A 19,344-nucleotide genomic window follows, 5' to 3' on the forward strand; every position below is an offset into this window, starting at 1 on the left:
ACTTCAACTTTAAAAAGATCATGAAATGCAGGAGGTTTTCTCTCTCAAATAAAACCAATTCAAATTTGTCTGTCTTAAAAACAGCCATTACAGGTAGCAGCAAAATTACACATGAAATCCAACAACTAACACTAACTGCATAGTTTGGAGGAAGTTAATACTCTTTCCAAACCTCAGTTTTTCACCTAATGAGTGGAAATACTAGTAGTACCTACCCTTCTCAGGGTTTTGAGGAGTTACTGAAGCTTCAGCCTGTAAAGCCTTTAAAACAGTATGCGGCATATGGTATATACTCAAATGTAATTCTTACTATCCTTAAAAAACAATAGCAATACTTGTAAAATTAGCACACTAAAGTAGGATATTCTCTAATTTCAGAACAGATAATAAAACTAGGTTTTTCATTAACACAGTCTAACTTTATCTGTTCAGTAATACAATAGAACCAGGCAAGGATATAACTAACAGCAACGAGGAGACAAACATACCAGTAACAAGCACTGTAGGAAACTGGGTACTTATTTTTAATCATATTTCTCAAATTACTCTGCATATAGAATAAACTTCATGAGAGGCCATCATTACTATAAATATTGTCAGAGCATACACCTGAATATTAGGAATGGTGAGTAATTTTTAAATAGTATAGCAAAGAAGTATTTCCTAACCACGAATTACTTCCCTTTGTATTTCTGTCACTACCACTACCTGTGTTTCCTGTGTAACAGGTTGATGAGCTGGCTCTTCAAGCAATGACTTTTCTATTAGCAATTTGGAGTAAGTGTCCTGCAGCCGCCTACTTGCTGATGGCTCAGAAGGCGGCACAGTTTTTACTTTGGTGAAGGCTTCTTTCTGTTTCCGGTAGAGCTCCTGTAATCGTTTGTTCTTCTGTTCAGTGGCCTCCTTTTGAGCCTTCTTCTCTTCATTTTGCTTCCTCTTCCTTTCTTCCTGCTGTCTAACAATGTACTGCCGTACCTCATCTGTGTCATAGTGGCGCTTTTTGGAAATAACGGGGGGCTCTTCGTTAGCTGTTGTTTTGTCAGGTTTTCTTTTTATTGGGCTATGACTCCGAGGAGCTTGTACTGACGCTGATGACTTCTGATTCTGTAACTCTCCTGTCTCCTGCCTTGCAGTCTGAGCTGTAGAATCCAGCTGTAGGTCATCAAGAATTCCACGAATTTCAACAGGTAAAAAGTCCTTATTTAAGGCAGCATTTTCCTCCTGTTTATTATCTGGAAGAGAGGGAGCTAATTTCTTTACGTTACTTTCTGACCGAGCTCTACTTCTTGAACGTTCTGAGTTTCGTGGAAGATGTCTGTGTGAAACATCCAACCTAGGATCCGATTCTGCTCTTCCAATATGACCCCCTGCAAAGTATGAACTGTTAGTGACATACTAAAATTCTACATCCATGCCTAAGATTTACTGCACTAAGGAGAAAATTAGGGAATTCTGCTTTATCTTAAACTCAAATTCAAACATCCTATAAAATCTTCTAAAGAATATTTTAAAGGAAAGAAAAACATCCTTTTTGCAGTAAGAGAGGAATTTCAATATTCTTAGAAACTATATTTCCTTGGCATTTTAAAAAAAGTACATCTTTTAATATTTCTGCAATAAGGACAGATCTTGCTATTGTCATGAATGTTTAACTATTAATATTAACAGAGAATTACTGTTTCTCTCCCATGTGCATATTTAATGTTACTAGTTCTCTCCCTCCCTAAGCCTCCAAACATTGTTTAAAAACCAACGTTATACTGCCACAATTCTCCAATGAATAAAGAAAGAACTGAATATAGAGAAACAATCATTTTATCATCTAAATGTTTGTTGATGTGGCTAAATTTTAAAACTGAGAATGTATGTAAGTTTATTTATAAGCTAGAGGAAAGTGAAGAGGAACAGATACAAAATAAATATTGACTGCCATACACCAAATGGCATTTTTTACTGAATTCACTTCAGAAGCTCAAATTATTTGAGGCAAATTTTAGCTATTGAAAAGAAAAGCTGGCTTGTAGGTATCTATATTTCATTTCCCAAAATTAATGTTCATGAAAAAGTATCTAGTTATTTCAAATGATATAAACTAGTTATTTCAAGACATTTCAAAAAGAGAAAAGCAATGGACTTGAGGGTCAAACTAAAGAGCTGGGGATCTATATCAAATATTGCCACCCACTGACTATATAACCTCAAGAAAAATCACTTCTCTCCCAGGGCCTGTTTCCTAATCTGTCAAACAAAAAGAAATCCAACCTTATGAATGTCCACCTGTGTTTGCAAACGCAGAGATAAGACAAATTAGACCTGATTCTCTAAAGGTCCCTAAAAGTCTAATAAGAGTTGATTAAATGATGCTCTGCAATTTATTCACAATGACAGCTAAATATAGTTAATATAACACAAGCAAACTTGTTAATAAAGATCACCGTAACATCTGTTTATGTGGAAATTATCCAGACAAGCCCAATAGAATATTTCTTCCTTTTTTGAGCTACATTTACAATTAGAAAGCAAAGTTCTAAAGCATTCTTAAAAGAGTATTTGCACCTCTCAAAGTACTTACACAAGCAACTTTTAACTGCTTTTCTCAACAGTTTTAATGACTGAGATAATTTAATAACTTAGTTACTCACCAGATTTAGTAGCTCTTTCTCTTCCACCTCTGTCACTTGACGCTGTTCTTCGCTCTTTTTGCTCTATTCTGGGTGCAGGTCCCAGAATTTTCTTTACCAATTTTTGTCCATCTCGCCAAGAAGACGTACTTATCAGATGACTGCTACCTAAAATATATTAAATTTAAAACTTAAATTTTATCTCTAAGAAGTACATCTTACTCAACCATACAAGTATTTGTAATTAAACCTTCACTTATCTTACGCCAAAGTCAAAAGGTTTACAGTCTAATTTTATTTTTAAACTTTGAGTCCCCAAAAATCAATAAACAGTTTGTTTAAATATTGATTTACCCACACACTTCAAATACTAGGTGTAAAATGCTTTGAAAGTGAAATACCAAATATTAATAATTTCTGAAACCTCAAGAACTAGGGCACTGAATCCAACAATTTTAGCTTAAAACAAAAATATGTCTTAACTGTACTAAGTGTTTGGTTTACAAAAACCAGCACAGTACCTGACACATTCTAAAATGTATGTTTGCTGAGTGAACAAATGACTTAATCTAAGCATAGAAAAAAATTTGAGGAAACACATAACAAACCGTTCACAATGATTACCTTTGAAGGGGATGGCATTACAGGGAATTGCACAGTGTATTTTACAGATATATACCAACAATATATACTACTTTTTACTGCATAAAACAATGACATTTCACAAGCAAATATCATCAACACTTTAAATTGCCCTCATTATAAAAGTTCATAAAAATAAAAGTATATACCAATAAATACAGGTGTTTACCAAGAGAAAAACTTTTCATTTACTAGTTTCAGATTGTAAAAAAGTTAAAATTAGAGCATTATTTCAAAATAGTAACTTAAACATAGCCAAAGTTGATAAAATTACAATAAATTCACTCTACTTATACAATGCTTGTTGAAGGTTAAGTGGATATAGTTTCTTTAAAAAAAACCAACAATGTAGTATTACATGTCAGGGGCCCCCAAAGTGTTCATTTCCCTTGAGCAAAGAATCCAAGTAATACAAATGTATCCAATAGAAAGAAAAAATGAAAAATTTCACTGTATAATCTTCTAAATATCAGAAGTAATCGAAAATACTGAGTGGTGAAAAATTAATTAAACTATATTTCTATTTGATGGAGTACTCACAGTACTCAGAAATTTGGCCATTACAAATTACAATTTCTATAAGAAATGTTCTTGTGGTGAGATGCTAAAGGAAAAAGGTAAAATTTTATGTACACAATGATTACAATCACCTGTTATGATTTTAAAATTGCTATAAGAAAATACACAAAATAATACTAACATTTTGTTTAACGGCGGTAGTTTTTATGTTTTCTATTTTTCAAGCTTTCTGTGATGCTATTTTATTGTATTTATAATTTTTAAAAATTCCACTTAGAGTTTCTTTTAAAAGGGCTTATTTAAAAGTTTAAATGGAAGCACAGTTTTGATGAAAACATCTATTATTAAAAAAATACAAAGCGGGAGGGTATAGGTCAGTGGTAGAGTGCACATCTATTCAAGCACAAGGTCCTGGGTTCCCCAGCACTTCATTAAAAAAAATAAATAAAGCCTAAGTACCACCCCCACCAAAAAGTATACAGTGCTGTAATGTCAATTATACCTAAAATAAAACTGAAAGGAATAAACATTTTTTAATTAAAAAAAAATCTGAATCACAAATGTGTGCTATTTACTTTAGAAATGTTTTTGCACATTGTTATTAACCTTATACAGTCTATCTAAAATATTTTAAAGGTTTAAAGTCTATTATTTAATCTATTTATAAGAAATTTTATGGTTTTTTTCTTTTGGGGGGAGGGGAGGTAATTAGGCTAATTAATTAATAATTAATTAATGGAGGTACTGGGGATTGAGCCCAGGACCTCATGCATGCTAAGCACAAGCTCTGCCACTGAGCTATTCCCTTCCCCTCGAAATCTTATGTTCTTAAACAAAATGGAGAACAGGCTTCTCTTCGATTTCAGATTAATTTTCCGAATCAAGAGCAAACAACCATGAATAGGTAGTTATTTATAAATGTTGGCTTCCAAATATGCTGGGTGGTTATTTCTAAATTCTGGCTTTGTGGAATAGTCTCATGGAGTCATTGGTACAAAAAGAAGACTTTCGTTATAGATAAACTATTAATACAGCTTAGGTGCATTTAATGACTGCCTCCGTCATTGCCACAGTACATACACAGGGATTAGCACATCACAAAGCTGGATAAATACAATCCAAGATCAGTATTTGTAAGTTTTAGTGGTCTCAGTGCTTCATTTCAAAATATGCCCCTGACAACAGTATTACCTAACAGCATGTGAAAAATAATACTTTATTTTTTAATGTAAGAATTAGTTTCATTTACATTCAGTTAATTCATGTTCCTATAATATTTTAATTTTTATTTGTATACAGCTAGGATCATCCTTTTATGACATCTAGAGTTAACAATGGGTGTCACAAAATATGTTACTTGCCACTCTTTTGATTAGTCTATCACCACAAAAATAAGCACCTGGTCAAAAACCAGTGCCCTATCATTCCTATTTCATGTTCCCTTAAGACCTGGTACATTCCCTAACCTACATTCACTACCCTTTATTGTAACTACATATCTACTGTTTTCCTGACCAGATTATAAGTTCTAGGAAGGCAGAGGCTATGGGCAACCTGCTTACTACTGTATTGCCTAAACTTGGAATAGCCCAGTGTCTCACATACAGCAAGTGCTCAAAAATATGTGCATAAAGAATGAATGTATGAATGACTGATTCAGAATGTCTCCAAACTGAAAGTGACAAGTTCCCAGCTTTCTCCACTCTTGGCCCAAATTACTCACTGACTTAAATATGACAAACTAAATAGCCACTATCGGTATAGCCAGAAATGATAATAATTAGTAGTAGTGGAATTATACCTAACATCTGAGTGCTTACCATGTGCCAGGTACTACATTGAGTGCTTCTGTTATTAACTATTTTAGTTCTCACCACAACCTGTGAAAGAAGTAACTACTGCTTTCCCACTTACATCTGGGGAAACCAAAGGATACTAAAATCAACTCATTTACCAAAGGAACAAAGCTAGACATGACAGAGCCAGGTTACTAATCTGCACAACATGGCTCGAGCCTGAAATGTTAACCACTATGGAACTAGGGAATTCTCTTTTTCCCTGTCTTGATTTATGCGGAGTCCAGCCTGACTACTACTGCCATACTTTTTGTGTAACATTTTTTCTCTTATGAGAATAAGTGAAGGGACTTAGCAATAGTCATAAGTCATCCTTTTGTGTATAAAAGTTCACTACATAAAAATCATTACCCTTAATCTGGTTAATTTCTATTAAAAATGATAGAAAAAAATATGGGAAGGTGTCAGAAAACACATGGCTTCATGAATATATACATAAATGAAAACTTATCAAACTATACATTCTAAATATGTACAATTTACTCTATGTCAAATGTACTTCAATAAAACACACATATACAAAATAATGACACATAAAATATACTGTATTTTCATATGTGCCAAATAATGAGAACATTTATTTCCATGTAGATGCCATCTCAATAATATGTAACTTTAGAATGGGCCCGATATTGAGAAAACTAACCTGTTTTGCATTCTGGACTGGATAACTGTGTTACCTTTTGGACTTTTCGTACTGGCTTGACTACTTTCTTCTCTTTACTTTTTTCAGCAGGTTTCTGTTTCATAGAGCTATCATCTGAAAAGCAGAAACATTTACAGTAAATATAATAATGATTGCTACCTGGATACCCAACTAATCCTCCCCTCAGTATGAAAAATCTGTATAAAGTATATGATTCAGATAGGGAGAGAGAAAGCTTACCTGAGGCTATTTCTATGACCCAAAAGCTACAATGCCAAATCCTCTTGCAGAAAGGTCTAAAGACCATTACTCCACTGTTAGGTTCCAACTCTTTGTTATTTTTTTCAGGAAACCCTTGAGAAATTCACCTCACTTTCACAAACTGGAAGAAGCTACAATAGCAGTGCTTTCCAAGCCAGAATCACAGCATTTATAGAACCTCAGAGGTGAGCACTTTCACAGATACATATTTCATTTAAAAATTCCTACTTAACTGAAGATATTCATGAACTTCTGGAATAAAACTTCATAAAAAATTCAATATAATATTCCTAAATTAGGCCTTTTTATGATTATGCTAGTGAAATACGTCAAGGTACTTCACAAAGAAACTACTACTCACTAATTTTTAAATTCCAGCCTGGGGAAATATACTGACTATAGATATAAATTTGAAAATTAATTTCAGTTACAGCTGTGAATAATTGTACTTTAAAATACATAAAGAAATCTGCATTGTGGGAAAAGCAGAATTACGTGTAAGTCAAAGGCTGTAAAGCAGGCGCATGCTTAGTATCTAAGAAACAGCAAAGAGGCCAGTGTGAGTGAAGTGGACAAAGAAGAATATTAAGAAGCAGAGTCGAGTCGAGAGACAGAACTGAGGGCCAGATCATGTGACGCTTCATAGGTCATTATATGAACTTAAGGTTTTACCCAAGAACGAGATGAAAAGTTTTTAGAAGATTTAGAGCAAAGGAGTGATATGATCTAAATTAAATTTTAACAAGCTTACTCTCCCAGCTGTGATTAGAACAGACTCATCAGAAGAAGGGCAGAAGAAGGGTAACCAGTTAGAAGGCTACTGCAGTAATTCTGCCAAGAGACTGATGGTGGGTGACCTGGACCTAGGTGGTAGAGGAAATCCATTATATTTTAGATGTATTTCAGACAATTATAGATATAAGGTATAAGAGAAACAGAGGGGTCAAGGATGACTAAAGATTTGGGACCCGAACAAATGGAAGAATAGGATTAACTAAGATGGAGAGACTACCAGACGAGTAAGTTTAAGGGGTGTATCAAGAGCCCATTTAGTTAGTTAGCTAGCTGCATTTTGGATATATCAAGTTTAAGAAGTCTATTATACAACCAAGGAGAGATGTGGAGTTAACAGCTAGATAATGAGTCTGAGTTCAGGGAAATCTGGCCAGGGACATACATTTGGGAACCATCAGCAACAGACATATTTAAAGTCCTGAGACCAGAAGAGCTTGCCTAGTTTGTATGTAGATAAATTTTTTTTTAAAATTTTAAAGGAAAAAGAAAGGGGAAGGGGAGAGAAAATAAAATAAAGAGAAGAAAAGAGAAAGAGAGATCCAAGTACTGAGACTGTGGCATAGCAATGTTTAGAGATCAGAGCTGATTAGAGGAAAAAACAAGTAAAAAGGAGAAAAACTAAACACTTAGAGTATCCTAGAAAAATATCAAGTGACGAATTTCAAGGAAGAAGTGATCAGTCATGTCCAATGTTGCTGAGAGATCAAGTAGGATGACAAATGAGAATTAAATACTGGATTCAGCAATGTGGACACCATTAATAATCTTGGTAACAGTAGTCTGCAGAGAAGTAAGAGCAAAAAACTAATAGAAAGGATTCAAGAGTAAAACAGAGGAGAAAAATTGGAGACAATGAATATAAGGCAAATTTTTTAAGTTTTGCTGTAAGTAAAAGGAGAGAAGCAAGGCAGAAGCTGAAAAGAGGGGTTCTTTTATGATGGCTGAAATAACAGTATTATAACAGTATGTTGAAGTAACAGTATGTTGAAGTAACAGTATGTTAATGGGCATGGCGTCATCCAGAGGGAAAACCTGATGATGCAAAAGAAAGAAAACGGGGCTGAAGTAATGTCCTTAAATACATAAGAGCAAATGGAATCTAAAACACAAGTAGATGGGTTTGTTTAAGGCAGAAGCACAGGCAGAGTTCATCCAACGTAACAAAACAGAAGGCAGACCATGATAGGCAGACCTCTCTAGGAGTTCTTTGACATACATCATTCCACTAGCCTATAATGATACTGTCCTATGAGGTATATTGATACCAATTTTACAGATAAGAAAACCAAGGAAAAGAGGTTATATAGCACAGGTAATATACACAGCTAATAAGTGGCAGAGCCAGAATTTGAACCCTTGTAAGCTGACTGCCTTCTTGTTAGTATGTTTATCTGCTGCTTGACAAATTACTGGCCATTTCAAAGATCTCAGAGGTCTAGTAGAAGTAAATTCAAGTAGACTCTGCTATGTTTCCTTCAAATCAGACAAGCCCAACTATGAAAGTCCCTTAGTTTAAAAATAGCCTAGTTTCTGTCTCATCAGCTATAAATGCTAATTTTAGCCCTGGAACAGAGCCTAGTGGCTAAGAGAGCCTTATGACTGATACCACCACAACTTTGGTATATGTACCATGCAGTTAAAAAAGGAAATATCTTCAGTTTGGTGACCCTTTTAAATTTAGTATTACAAGTTAGATAGTAAGTATGATAAAACACTCAAAACCTAAGAAAGCTCCACTCTCACCTGCAAAATGAAGTGCTAAGTCTCGATACAGTTCTCTACTCATGTTTTGAAACTCAGCCTCCTGCCACACTTTCCCATCAGGTGTTCGAATCTTGGTCTCTGAAGGATTGAAGCCTAATATACAACCAACAATACAGAACATTCTTATCAAAGTTGCATTGGAAGTTTTGTTATACCCTGTGAAATATAACATACTATAACATTCATTCTTTTAAAGTGTACAACTCCATGGTTTTTAGTTATTCACAAAGTTATGCAACTATCACTGCTATCTAACTCCAGAGCACTTCATCACCCTGAAAAGAAACCCTGTACCCATTAGCAGTCACTCCCCACACACTCCCTCTACTCCTTGGCAACTTCTAATCTATTTCTATCTTTATGGATTTGCCTATTCTGGACATTTCATATAAATAGAATGACATAATATGTAGCCTTTTGTGTCTGGCTTCTTTGACTTAACATTTTGTTCTCAAAGTTCATCCACCTTAAAACGTATCAAAGCTTTCTTTCTTTTTACTGTTGAATGATATCCCATTGTGCAGATATATCAACATTTGTTTCTCCATTCACTAGCTGATGGACATTTGGGTTGTTTCTACTTTTTGGCTACTATTTATAATATTACTATAAACATTCATGTATAAGTATGTGCGTGTATGTATGTTTTCAATTCCCTTGGGTATCATAGCTAGGAGTAGAATTGCTGGGTCATACCATAACTCTATGTTTAACTTTTTGAGGAACTGCCCAACTGTTTTCTAAAGGAGCTGCACCATTTTACATTCTCACCAGCAATGTATGAGGGTTCCAATTTCTCTATATCTTCACCAGCACTTGTTATCCTCTGTCTTTTTTATTACAGCCATTCTAGTAAGTATGAAATGGTACCTCATTGTGATTTTGATGTGCATTTCCCTATAACTAATGATGCAGAACAGCTTTATAAGCTTTTAAAACAGGAATGCATAATTAGCTACCACATAATATATTAACAAATACTGTTTGGAAAAAGTAAGCTTCAGTGAGATAAAGCAATACACACTTGTTCAAAAAGACTAGAAATGGATAAGTACTAAATTAAATGCTAAAAGAATGTCAATCATACATTATGGATTTCAGAGATACAAACTACCCTTCTCGAGACTAGAGGGAAACAACACTACTCATTCTTTGAAGACAGGCATTAACTGCTACCATCTGTCTAATATGGTTTTGCCTATGGCCAAATGGACAAGCTTCTGTCCACATAGGTAAAATGCACTCAAAGTGTGAAAAATAGGTCTTTATAACATACTTGTTCAAATTCTCAACAAACATTACATGTGTGCTATTTCCTAGGAATCACCATTCTAATGTCCTACTTTAAATTTATCGCTATTCTTAAAGAAATACACTGAACTTGGAATGCTGTTTTGCAAAATAATGAATATGGATGATAATCAGAGCAGCAAAATGATTTATACTTTCAAATGGGCTCAACTTACCAAACAACTGCCAATAAATATTTTGTAAAATTAAATCAGTGTAAAGAATAGAGTCAAAAATTGGTGAAAGCACATTAGAGGTGTTAGATAAAATGTACTAGTAAATTAATTAAATGTCTAACAGGAAACAATCTATTCAGCTCTTAGGAACAATAGCATAAGCTTAATTTTACCTGGCATTTGGGTCATGGGGCCCAAAACTATGTCTACACCTTCATAAAGAAAAAGTTTATAAACTATAGTTTGTAACAAGAAAGTGTGGCAATTCCATGCAAATCTATCTCCCTCCCCTATTCTCTCTCTCTGTATTCAACTCTACCATTTTTTTCCTCCTCACTTCTTTAGGAAACATTTATCTCTATAGAAACCTTTCTTTATATTTGCATCTTTAAGTTAACTTTAAGAAGATTTCAGTATCTACATCAGTTTCTCGTTCTGTTCCCCAGTCTATTTCCATTATTTGTCTACATTTTTTCTTACTAGTTAAAATTTACTGAATAGAATAAAAGTTATACTGTGGATTTACTTGTGTCCAAGATACTGTACTAAGCTCTGAAATAATAGGGATGACCAATACAAGCTCTTAAACTTCTTGGGGATTTACACCAGAAAGAAAAAGATATGGAAACAACTAGATATAGGACAAGAAAGAATCACATAAACACCACTGTGTTTACTACCTCAAATTTTAAACACACACACACACACAAAAGAAAAGCCAAAGTTTAGAATGGATTTCATATGCTAACAACTATATAAAAGGATAAGAAAATAAACACACACCACATACACACTCTCTCTCTCGTTTGTGTATAAAAAGTTATCTCTGGAAAAATACACAAATTTTTCATACAAGTAACCTCCAGAAAGGGGACCAGGTGGCTGGAGTACAAGAGTGACAGAGCTTTTCAAGGTATACCCTTTTCATCTTTTGAATTATGAATCAAGTGAATCCATTAATTTCATTTAAACAAATTTAAGCAAATGTCACTTTAGAATACAGTATATTAAGACGCTTTTAATATACACTGACAAAAAAATTGGCAGAAAAACAATTCTTCACTGTTGGAAAAAATAAATCCATTGCTCAGGACATTGGAAACCAAATTCTGTCATGATTTCTGAAATGTATGCTACATTTCATAAGTTAACCTCCCAGAAGTTGTATTCATAATATATTTTAATATGAAAACTAATGTGTTAAAAATGAATAAGTAAAAGGAAGATATGAAATCCAGTCACCAACTCAAAAGAAAGTTGTATTTAACATTTTCACTCTGGTTCTTTAGGTTGTTTTTTTCTTTTTTAATTTTTAGATTAAAAAAATTATTAAATAAAATACAGATTCAAATTGCCCATCTTAACTTTGCCTTAGTGGAATAACTTGAGGAATTTCAGAACCTTGACTTTTAGAATGAAAAGACCTTAAGTGTACAATGTGCATTTAATAAGTCTGACATAAGTATAGACAAAGTTTTGGATAATCGCTATCTCAGAACCCACAAGAACACTTTGATCCCACCATTTGCTATTTGTTCTATCAACAAATCCTACATGGCACACAAATTACTACAAGGCTATGAAAGAATTTTAAGGGAGCTGCCCATAAGTTTATCACAAATTATCTAGAATAAAATGTTAATCATCCATCTTTTATCTAATTCACAATAAATATCACTAGCAAAACATAATAAGCAAAACAAAATGAAACTGGTAGTTGTTCAAACTGTTAAAATTAACAGAAGAAACAAATCTTGGCAATATTTTGATCTTCATACATTTATCTAGAAAAACTGAACTTGAAAAAAACATCCACAAAGAAAGGCCAGAATGGCATAAGTTTTAGTGATAAAAGTCACATAGAGTAACTTATCAATGAATCAACTCTTTATTAAAAACTTTACATGGATAATCTTGTGAAAATAATTTCAGGAACATAAAAATGCAGACTTCTTAAAACCACCATATATAAAAACTGGAGTTGGCTGAAGACAGAAATTCTCTCTGAAAAACATCTTCTCAATGAAAAGCTATCAATGGTGGTATAAATATGATTTAAATATTTCTTTTCTTAAACATGGGAGAAAAACCCTAATGTCAAAACTCAAAGGTTAAAATAAAAGGATCAAAATGTCGGTGCTATATGCAGAGAACTATAAAACACTGATTAAGGAAATTAAAGATGATTTAAAGAAATCAAAAAATATCTCATGATCTTGTATTGGAGAATTAATATTGTTAAAATGGCCATACTACCCAAAGCAATCTATAGATTTAAAGTGATCCCTATCAAATTTTTCACAGAACTAGAACAAATCATACTAAAATTTATATGAAATAACAAAAGACCCAGAATTGCCAAAGCAATACTGAAGAAAAAGAACAAAGCTGAAGGAATAACCTTTTCAGACTTCAGACAATACTACAGAGCTACAGTAATCAAAACAGCATGGTATTGGCTTAAAAACAGACACATGGATTAATGGAACAGAACAGAGAGCCCAGAAATAAACCCACACACAGTCAACTAATCTTTGACAAAGGAGGCAAGAACATACAATGGGGAAAAGACAGTCTTCAACAACTGGTGCTGGGAAAGCTGGACAGCCACATGTAAAGCCACAATGAAATCAGAACACTCCCTCACACCATACACAAAAATAAACTTAAAATGGCTTAAAGACTTAAATAAGACAAGACACTATAAACCTCTCAAAAGAAAACACAGGCAAAACAGTCTCTGTCATAAATCTCAGCAATGTTCTCCTAGGGCAGTCTACCCAGGCAATAGAAATAAAAGCAAAAATAATCAAAACGTATAAGCTTTTGCACAGCAAAGGAAACCGTAAGCAAAACAAAAAGACAACCTACAGAATGGGAGAAAATATTTACAAATGATGTGACAGACAAGGGCTTAATCTCCAGAACATACAAACAGCTCATATAACTCAACAACAAAAAATAAACAACCCAATCCAAAAATGGGCAGAAGACCTAAATAAGTATTTCTCCAGTGAAGACATACAAATGGCCAATAGGCACATGAAAAAATGCTCAATATCACTAATTATCAGAGAAATGCAAATCAAAACTATAATGAGGTATCACCTCACACCAGTCAGAATGGCCATCATTAAAAAGTGCACAAACAATAAATGCTGGAGAGGCTGTGGAGAAAAGGGAACCCTCCTATACTGTTGGTGGGAATGTAGTTTGGTGCAACCATTATGGAAAACAGTATGGAGATTCCTTAAAAAACTAAAAATAGACTTACCATATGATCCAGCAATCCCACTCCTGGGTATATATCCAGAGGAAACTAATTCAAAAAGATACACACGCCCCAATGTTCATAAGCAGCACTATTTACAATATCGAAGAAAGCAACCTAAATGTCTATCAATAGAGATGACTGGAAAAAGAAGCTGTGATATATATTTATAAAATGGAATACTACTCAGCCATGAAAAAGAATAAAATAATGCCCTCTGGAGCAACATGGATGGACTTGAATATTGTCATACTAAATGAAGTAGGCCAGAAAGAGAAAGAAAAATACCATATGATATCACTTATATGTGGAATCTAAAAAAAAAATGACATAAATGAACTTATTTACCAAACAGAACCAGACTCACAGACACAGAAAACAAACTTGTGGTTACCAGTGGGGGGAAGGGGGTGAGAAGAGATAAATTGGGAGTTTGAGATTTGCAAATACTAATTACTATATATAAAATAGGTAAACAACAAGGTTCTGTATAGCACAGGGTATCTCGTAATAACCTATAATGAAAAAGAATATGAAAAGGAACAAATATACATATATATACACACATATACATACATAACTGAGTCACTATGCTATACGCTAGAAATTAACACAACACTGAAAACCAACTATACCTCAATTAAAAAAAATAAATAAAAATAAAGTATGCAGGGAAAAAAATTGTCAGTGCCAAAGTATTTTTTGTTTGTTTCGTTTTTCTGGGTTTTTTTGTTTGTTAATACTTTTTATTTATTTTTCAGTGGAGGTACTGAGGATTGAACCCAGGACCTTGTGCATGCTAAATATATGCTCTACCACTGAGCTATATACCCTTCCCCAATGTTAAAATATTCTGTAACCAAATATTAACTGGCATTGACTGAATTATCTTTTCAACATCACTTTTGAAAGAATTCCTAATAACAATCCAAATATAATGGCTGATTAAGAGCAATATTCTTTCAGTTCTCTGAAAATTGTACTAATTTCTGTTTTCTCTTTTGTTCAACTTGTTAAATGTTCACATAGTGGTCCTCAAACTATAAGAATCTCCTGAAGGGAATTGTTAAAAATTCCAACTCCAGAGTCTATCTCCATAGAAATTCTGATTTAGGTCCAGTGTAGGATGCAGGAATCTGCATTTTTAATTTGTACCCTGAATTAATTTCGTATGCATTTAATTTGAGACTCACACCTTGTTCTAAAGATGATCTTCTGTACTCAAATATATCCTAGGGAGAAAAGTGGACAAGGAGGCAGGAATAAAGAAAAAAATACAAAGACTGATTACAAACCTTTATATGCTGGAGCAGGTGGTGCTGCTGCTACTTTCCTGACTTTTGCAGTCACTGAGTTATCAACATTAACAACCATTACTGGATGGTCAATATGACCCAGATTTTGGCCCCGCCCATTTGTTTCTTCTGAGTGTTCCCACTGTTTCCTAATCCGCTCTTTGAGTTTTTCCAGTTTGACATCATGTTGTCGCCGCTTTAGGATATCTAATCTTTGGGAATTACAAGTACTAGTAGAAGACGGAGAAGAGTCAGTTAGCCGCAACACTTTTGGATCAGTATCATGGCCCATGTTACTCATAAAAGCCTTCAAATTGTTCTCATTTCCTTTTGCTCTATTAGGCTTTTCTTCCTCAGTTCTCATAGGAGCTGCCATCTTAATCAAACATTCAGAATTTTGCAATGCATCAATTGTTGGCCGATCATTTAAAAACCTAACAACTGTATCATTGATGACAGATGATTGGGAGCTCTCAAAATCACAGCAACGTATATTCCGATCCTCTCGATTGCATATTATCCGGTTCCCACTCTCAGGCTTCTCTTCATTAACATCCACACAATACACATGCTTTGACTCTAAATGGCTGGGACTTATATTAGAAGGTGTGCCATGGACTTCCCTGTTATTAAAAAACAGTAAGCTTTGAATAAAGAGTACAAAAACCAGTCATACAAACTAAATGGAGAACTCTAAGCTAATATTAGAGAACCAAAAAATACCTAGAAATTCCAGTAGGCTAAAAATAACAAAATAACCATTACTAATATTAAAACTCAACGCTCAGTGCCCCATGTGTATCAAGTTACATGGCAAATAATCCAAATCATAATCTGTATATTAAAAAATAAGAAATATGCAAAAGATGCATGGAGAGATTTCCTAAAGAGCCTCAGAAAAGAGGATTACAATCTAAGTTCAGATACTCACTTTATGTCTATTACCAAAATGTACATTTTACTTCTCCATGAAATCTTAAGTATGAGAAAAAAAGTTCTCAAATACTGGCATTTCATATGTATAACTTCTAAATAATGTACCAAGTTAACAAATAGATTGGGAGTAGAAATAAAGTGGAAATACAATAAATATCTTCTTCCAAATAAATGTGGTTAGTGAAGTTAAACCTCTCTGAACCACAGTAACTTTCTTGGCAGGTTCAAATTACGTAAAGCATATCTAGAAACTTCAAAGTCAGCAAAGATGACTGGACATGGCCAAAGAACCTATCACAAAATCCATAATCTCTATTCATAAAAACACTAGCAAAAATCTTCCTTCAAAGACTATTTTTATTTTACACATCATTCTAATAAGTTCTATTTTAAGAACAGAGGCAGTTTATTAAAAGAGCAGTTAATGAAGACAAGCCTCAGTAGTAAGAAGAGCACATGAAAAAATACTCAAAATTATAAAAGCAGACATAACAACAATCTGGACCTGCAATGTGTGAAAGAGTAGACATTAGCCACATGTGGTAACTGAATGCTTGAATGTGGCTAGTCCAAACTGAGAGGTACTATCATGCAAATTATATACTGGATTCTAAAGATTTAAGACAAAAAATAAATGAATAAAGAATATAAAAATCTTTGTGTATGTGACTACCAAAAACGTTTAAATGACATGTATGTGGCTCACACTAATGATTCCATCACATAACAATGATCTAGATGTTTCACGTGTAGGCATAAAACTATGATACCACAAAAATTCTTAGGGCCGTGACTCTGTAACAGCATACTGTGGTAACTCTGTTTATCATGAGTGCATGAGTACGCACATTTTTCTAAGGAGAAAGTCTACAGTTTTCATCAGATTCTCACTGGGGTCCATGACCCAAAAAATACCGGACCCTGTTCTAAGTGGTTGATTATTAAACAAGATGGGGGCTGAGAATTAAGTTCTGTAGCTTCCACTACAGATCAAGGCTAAATTATTTTCACTATCTTGACCAGACTGCAACAATTCACTGTCAAAGTGATTAAAGTCTAAAATGAGTACATGCAGAGAATAAAATAAAGCATAAAATGGCAGGTTTCATATCATGCCTCAATCTTAAAAGAGGACAATTGACCAAAAAAAAAAAAGTAACTTCATACAGTCTTTCATTCACTCACTCATTAAATATATACTGAACCTGTATAATGGTGTTCGCTATACAATTCTTTCAACTTTTCTGTAAATATGAAAACTTTCATGATAAAATATTGGGAAAAATATTTATGGAATACTTAGCAAATAGGCATTAAGATAATGCTTTGAGAATAAGACAGATTTATAGCCTTACATAAACTAATGTAATGTGTAGAGACGTAATCAAAATAGAATGCAACATGAAAATGCTCTAACAGAGGAAGTTAGAGTATTATGGGAGCACACAGAGGAAGGGTAATAAGCTGGGGAATGAAGATGGATAGAAATGTTTCATACAGAAGGTAATAAAAGTTTTAAGTGATAAACGGAGTTGGCTAGGTGAAGGGTGTTTTGTTCACAGCAATCCTATGAGTACTTTTTTCTTTTCTTAAAAGATACATAATTTACACAATTTTAAATATGAGGTGTATTCTTTGCAGGAAAAACAATAGAATATAAACAGTAATTCAGTTTCAATTCTGAGAATGATTATGTTTCTAGGCACCTCATTATTCTTCGAATTTTTCCTTCCTCCTTTTTCTAACCTATGAATTTTTACCCAGATTAAATCCCTGGTCTTCTCTCTACATTTTCACCATTTTATCACTTCAACACTAGTGATAACTCCCAAATTTATATTCGCAGCCCTGACCTTTCCACACACATTCCTACCCAAATTTCCAAATGCCTACTCAATATTTTCACCTGGATATTTCAAAATTATATCAAATTGAATATATTGAAAATTGAATTTATAATCCAACTCCATCATGCAAATTCTTTATCTCAAATTTAAGAGTATAAACATACGCCCAGTACCACCATGCACCATCATTAAACTCCTTGATTTACTGACACTTTAAAATACTGAAAATGCTTATAAATGAAACAAATAAATATACAATCTAGTGTTTATTACTTTTACTATTTGCTTTCCCAAGAGTGTGAACATATTATTACCATTAATAAAATGTCCTTCAAATATCCACTGGCAACAAAATAAAACAATAAACCAACTCGTATCCTCAAGAAGAAAGACTTTTGGGTAACTAATTAATGTTACCAAAAAAAAAAAAAAAAAAAGAAGAAGAAGAAGAAGAAGAAGATAAACTAAGCTAACAATACTTATTATGTAGAATACCCAATCTGAAATACTAAGGAAAAAAAAGCCACACTTCCAAAGAGTGAATAATTTGTAGGAAACATTTATTACAATGATGGTGGCCTGGGCAAATATTACTACTTCTTCTCTCCAAGTATTTAATCTGTAAAAGAGTAGAAAGTCAGCATTTCATAATATAAAAGATTTTGCTTTACCTTCTTAGAAAATGAAAAAGGTAGTAATAATAATAGATCCAGAGTGCTATGGAAAACTGGGAAAGTAAACTATGATCTTACTGTAGATACTACAGGCTAACTCTATTTGATAATTTTTTTAAACAACACTAACCTGTAAGAAACTAAAGGTTCACGAAACTCCACATGATTAATTTTCTTTACATTACTCTCCAGGGTGGTAGCTCTGAGAGGACTACGAGATTTCTCTTTTCGTGTTTTAGAAGATTTGGAAGTGGGGGCATTAACCCCAGAATCATCCAGGTATCTACCATCTGAAGAGAAAGGAAATGTATGAAAATATGATATAAAACATGATTGTCTGAATTTGGCTAGTATTTAAGAAAATAACTTAGGTATATATTATTTCTGGCACCTCTACTTAGAGATTATGCAAACAAATGGAAAAAAATGGAGGTTTAAATCATTACAGTAACTCAATCTATAGAGAAAGACTGTAATATTGAGCAAACAATGCAAAATAAAATTATACCTATAAAATTCTTTTTTGTCAAAAGCTCTCATTCACTTAAAAAAAGAAGTATCAGATAAAACATAACAGACAGATTTATTTTTTTAAAATCAATTTCAGTGGAAAGTACTAACCTGCAGGGGGTAGCCCACTAATTATAATTAAATATACAAAAGGTAATCAAAGAAAATATTCACACTGTGTCAATTAATGATGGTATCTGTAAAACAGATATTCCAATTTTGATTTTAAACTCCAACAAAA

General features: G+C 33.4%; 1 protein-coding gene across 5 annotated transcripts in view; it reads right to left on the reverse strand.

The window, feature by feature from the left end:
* Nucleotides 1-19,344, reverse strand: part of CEP350 (centrosomal protein 350) — a 122,655-nt gene that overhangs the window by 78,446 nt on the left and 24,865 nt on the right. For 3 of the 5 annotated variants that reach the window (XM_032463607.1, XM_032463605.1, XM_032463609.1), the window contains exons 5-10: nt 18,724-18,883; nt 15,137-15,759; nt 9,084-9,197; nt 6,285-6,398; nt 2,643-2,789; nt 706-1,367 (exon numbers count right to left, since the gene is read on the reverse strand). In XM_032463607.1, coding sequence (XP_032319498.1) covers nt 706-1,367; nt 2,643-2,789; nt 6,285-6,398; nt 9,084-9,197; nt 15,137-15,759; nt 18,724-18,883 — 1,820 coding nt within the window. The remainder of the gene's footprint in view (nt 1-705; nt 1,368-2,642; nt 2,790-6,284; nt 6,399-9,083; nt 9,198-15,136; nt 15,760-18,723; nt 18,884-19,344) is intronic. The other 2 variants (XM_032463606.1, XM_032463610.1) reach the window with 1 other exon arrangement.

This window comes from Camelus ferus, chromosome 21 (assembly GCF_009834535.1).
Source record: "Camelus ferus isolate YT-003-E chromosome 21, BCGSAC_Cfer_1.0, whole genome shotgun sequence".
Classification (NCBI taxonomy): domain Eukaryota; kingdom Metazoa; phylum Chordata; class Mammalia; order Artiodactyla; family Camelidae; genus Camelus; species Camelus ferus.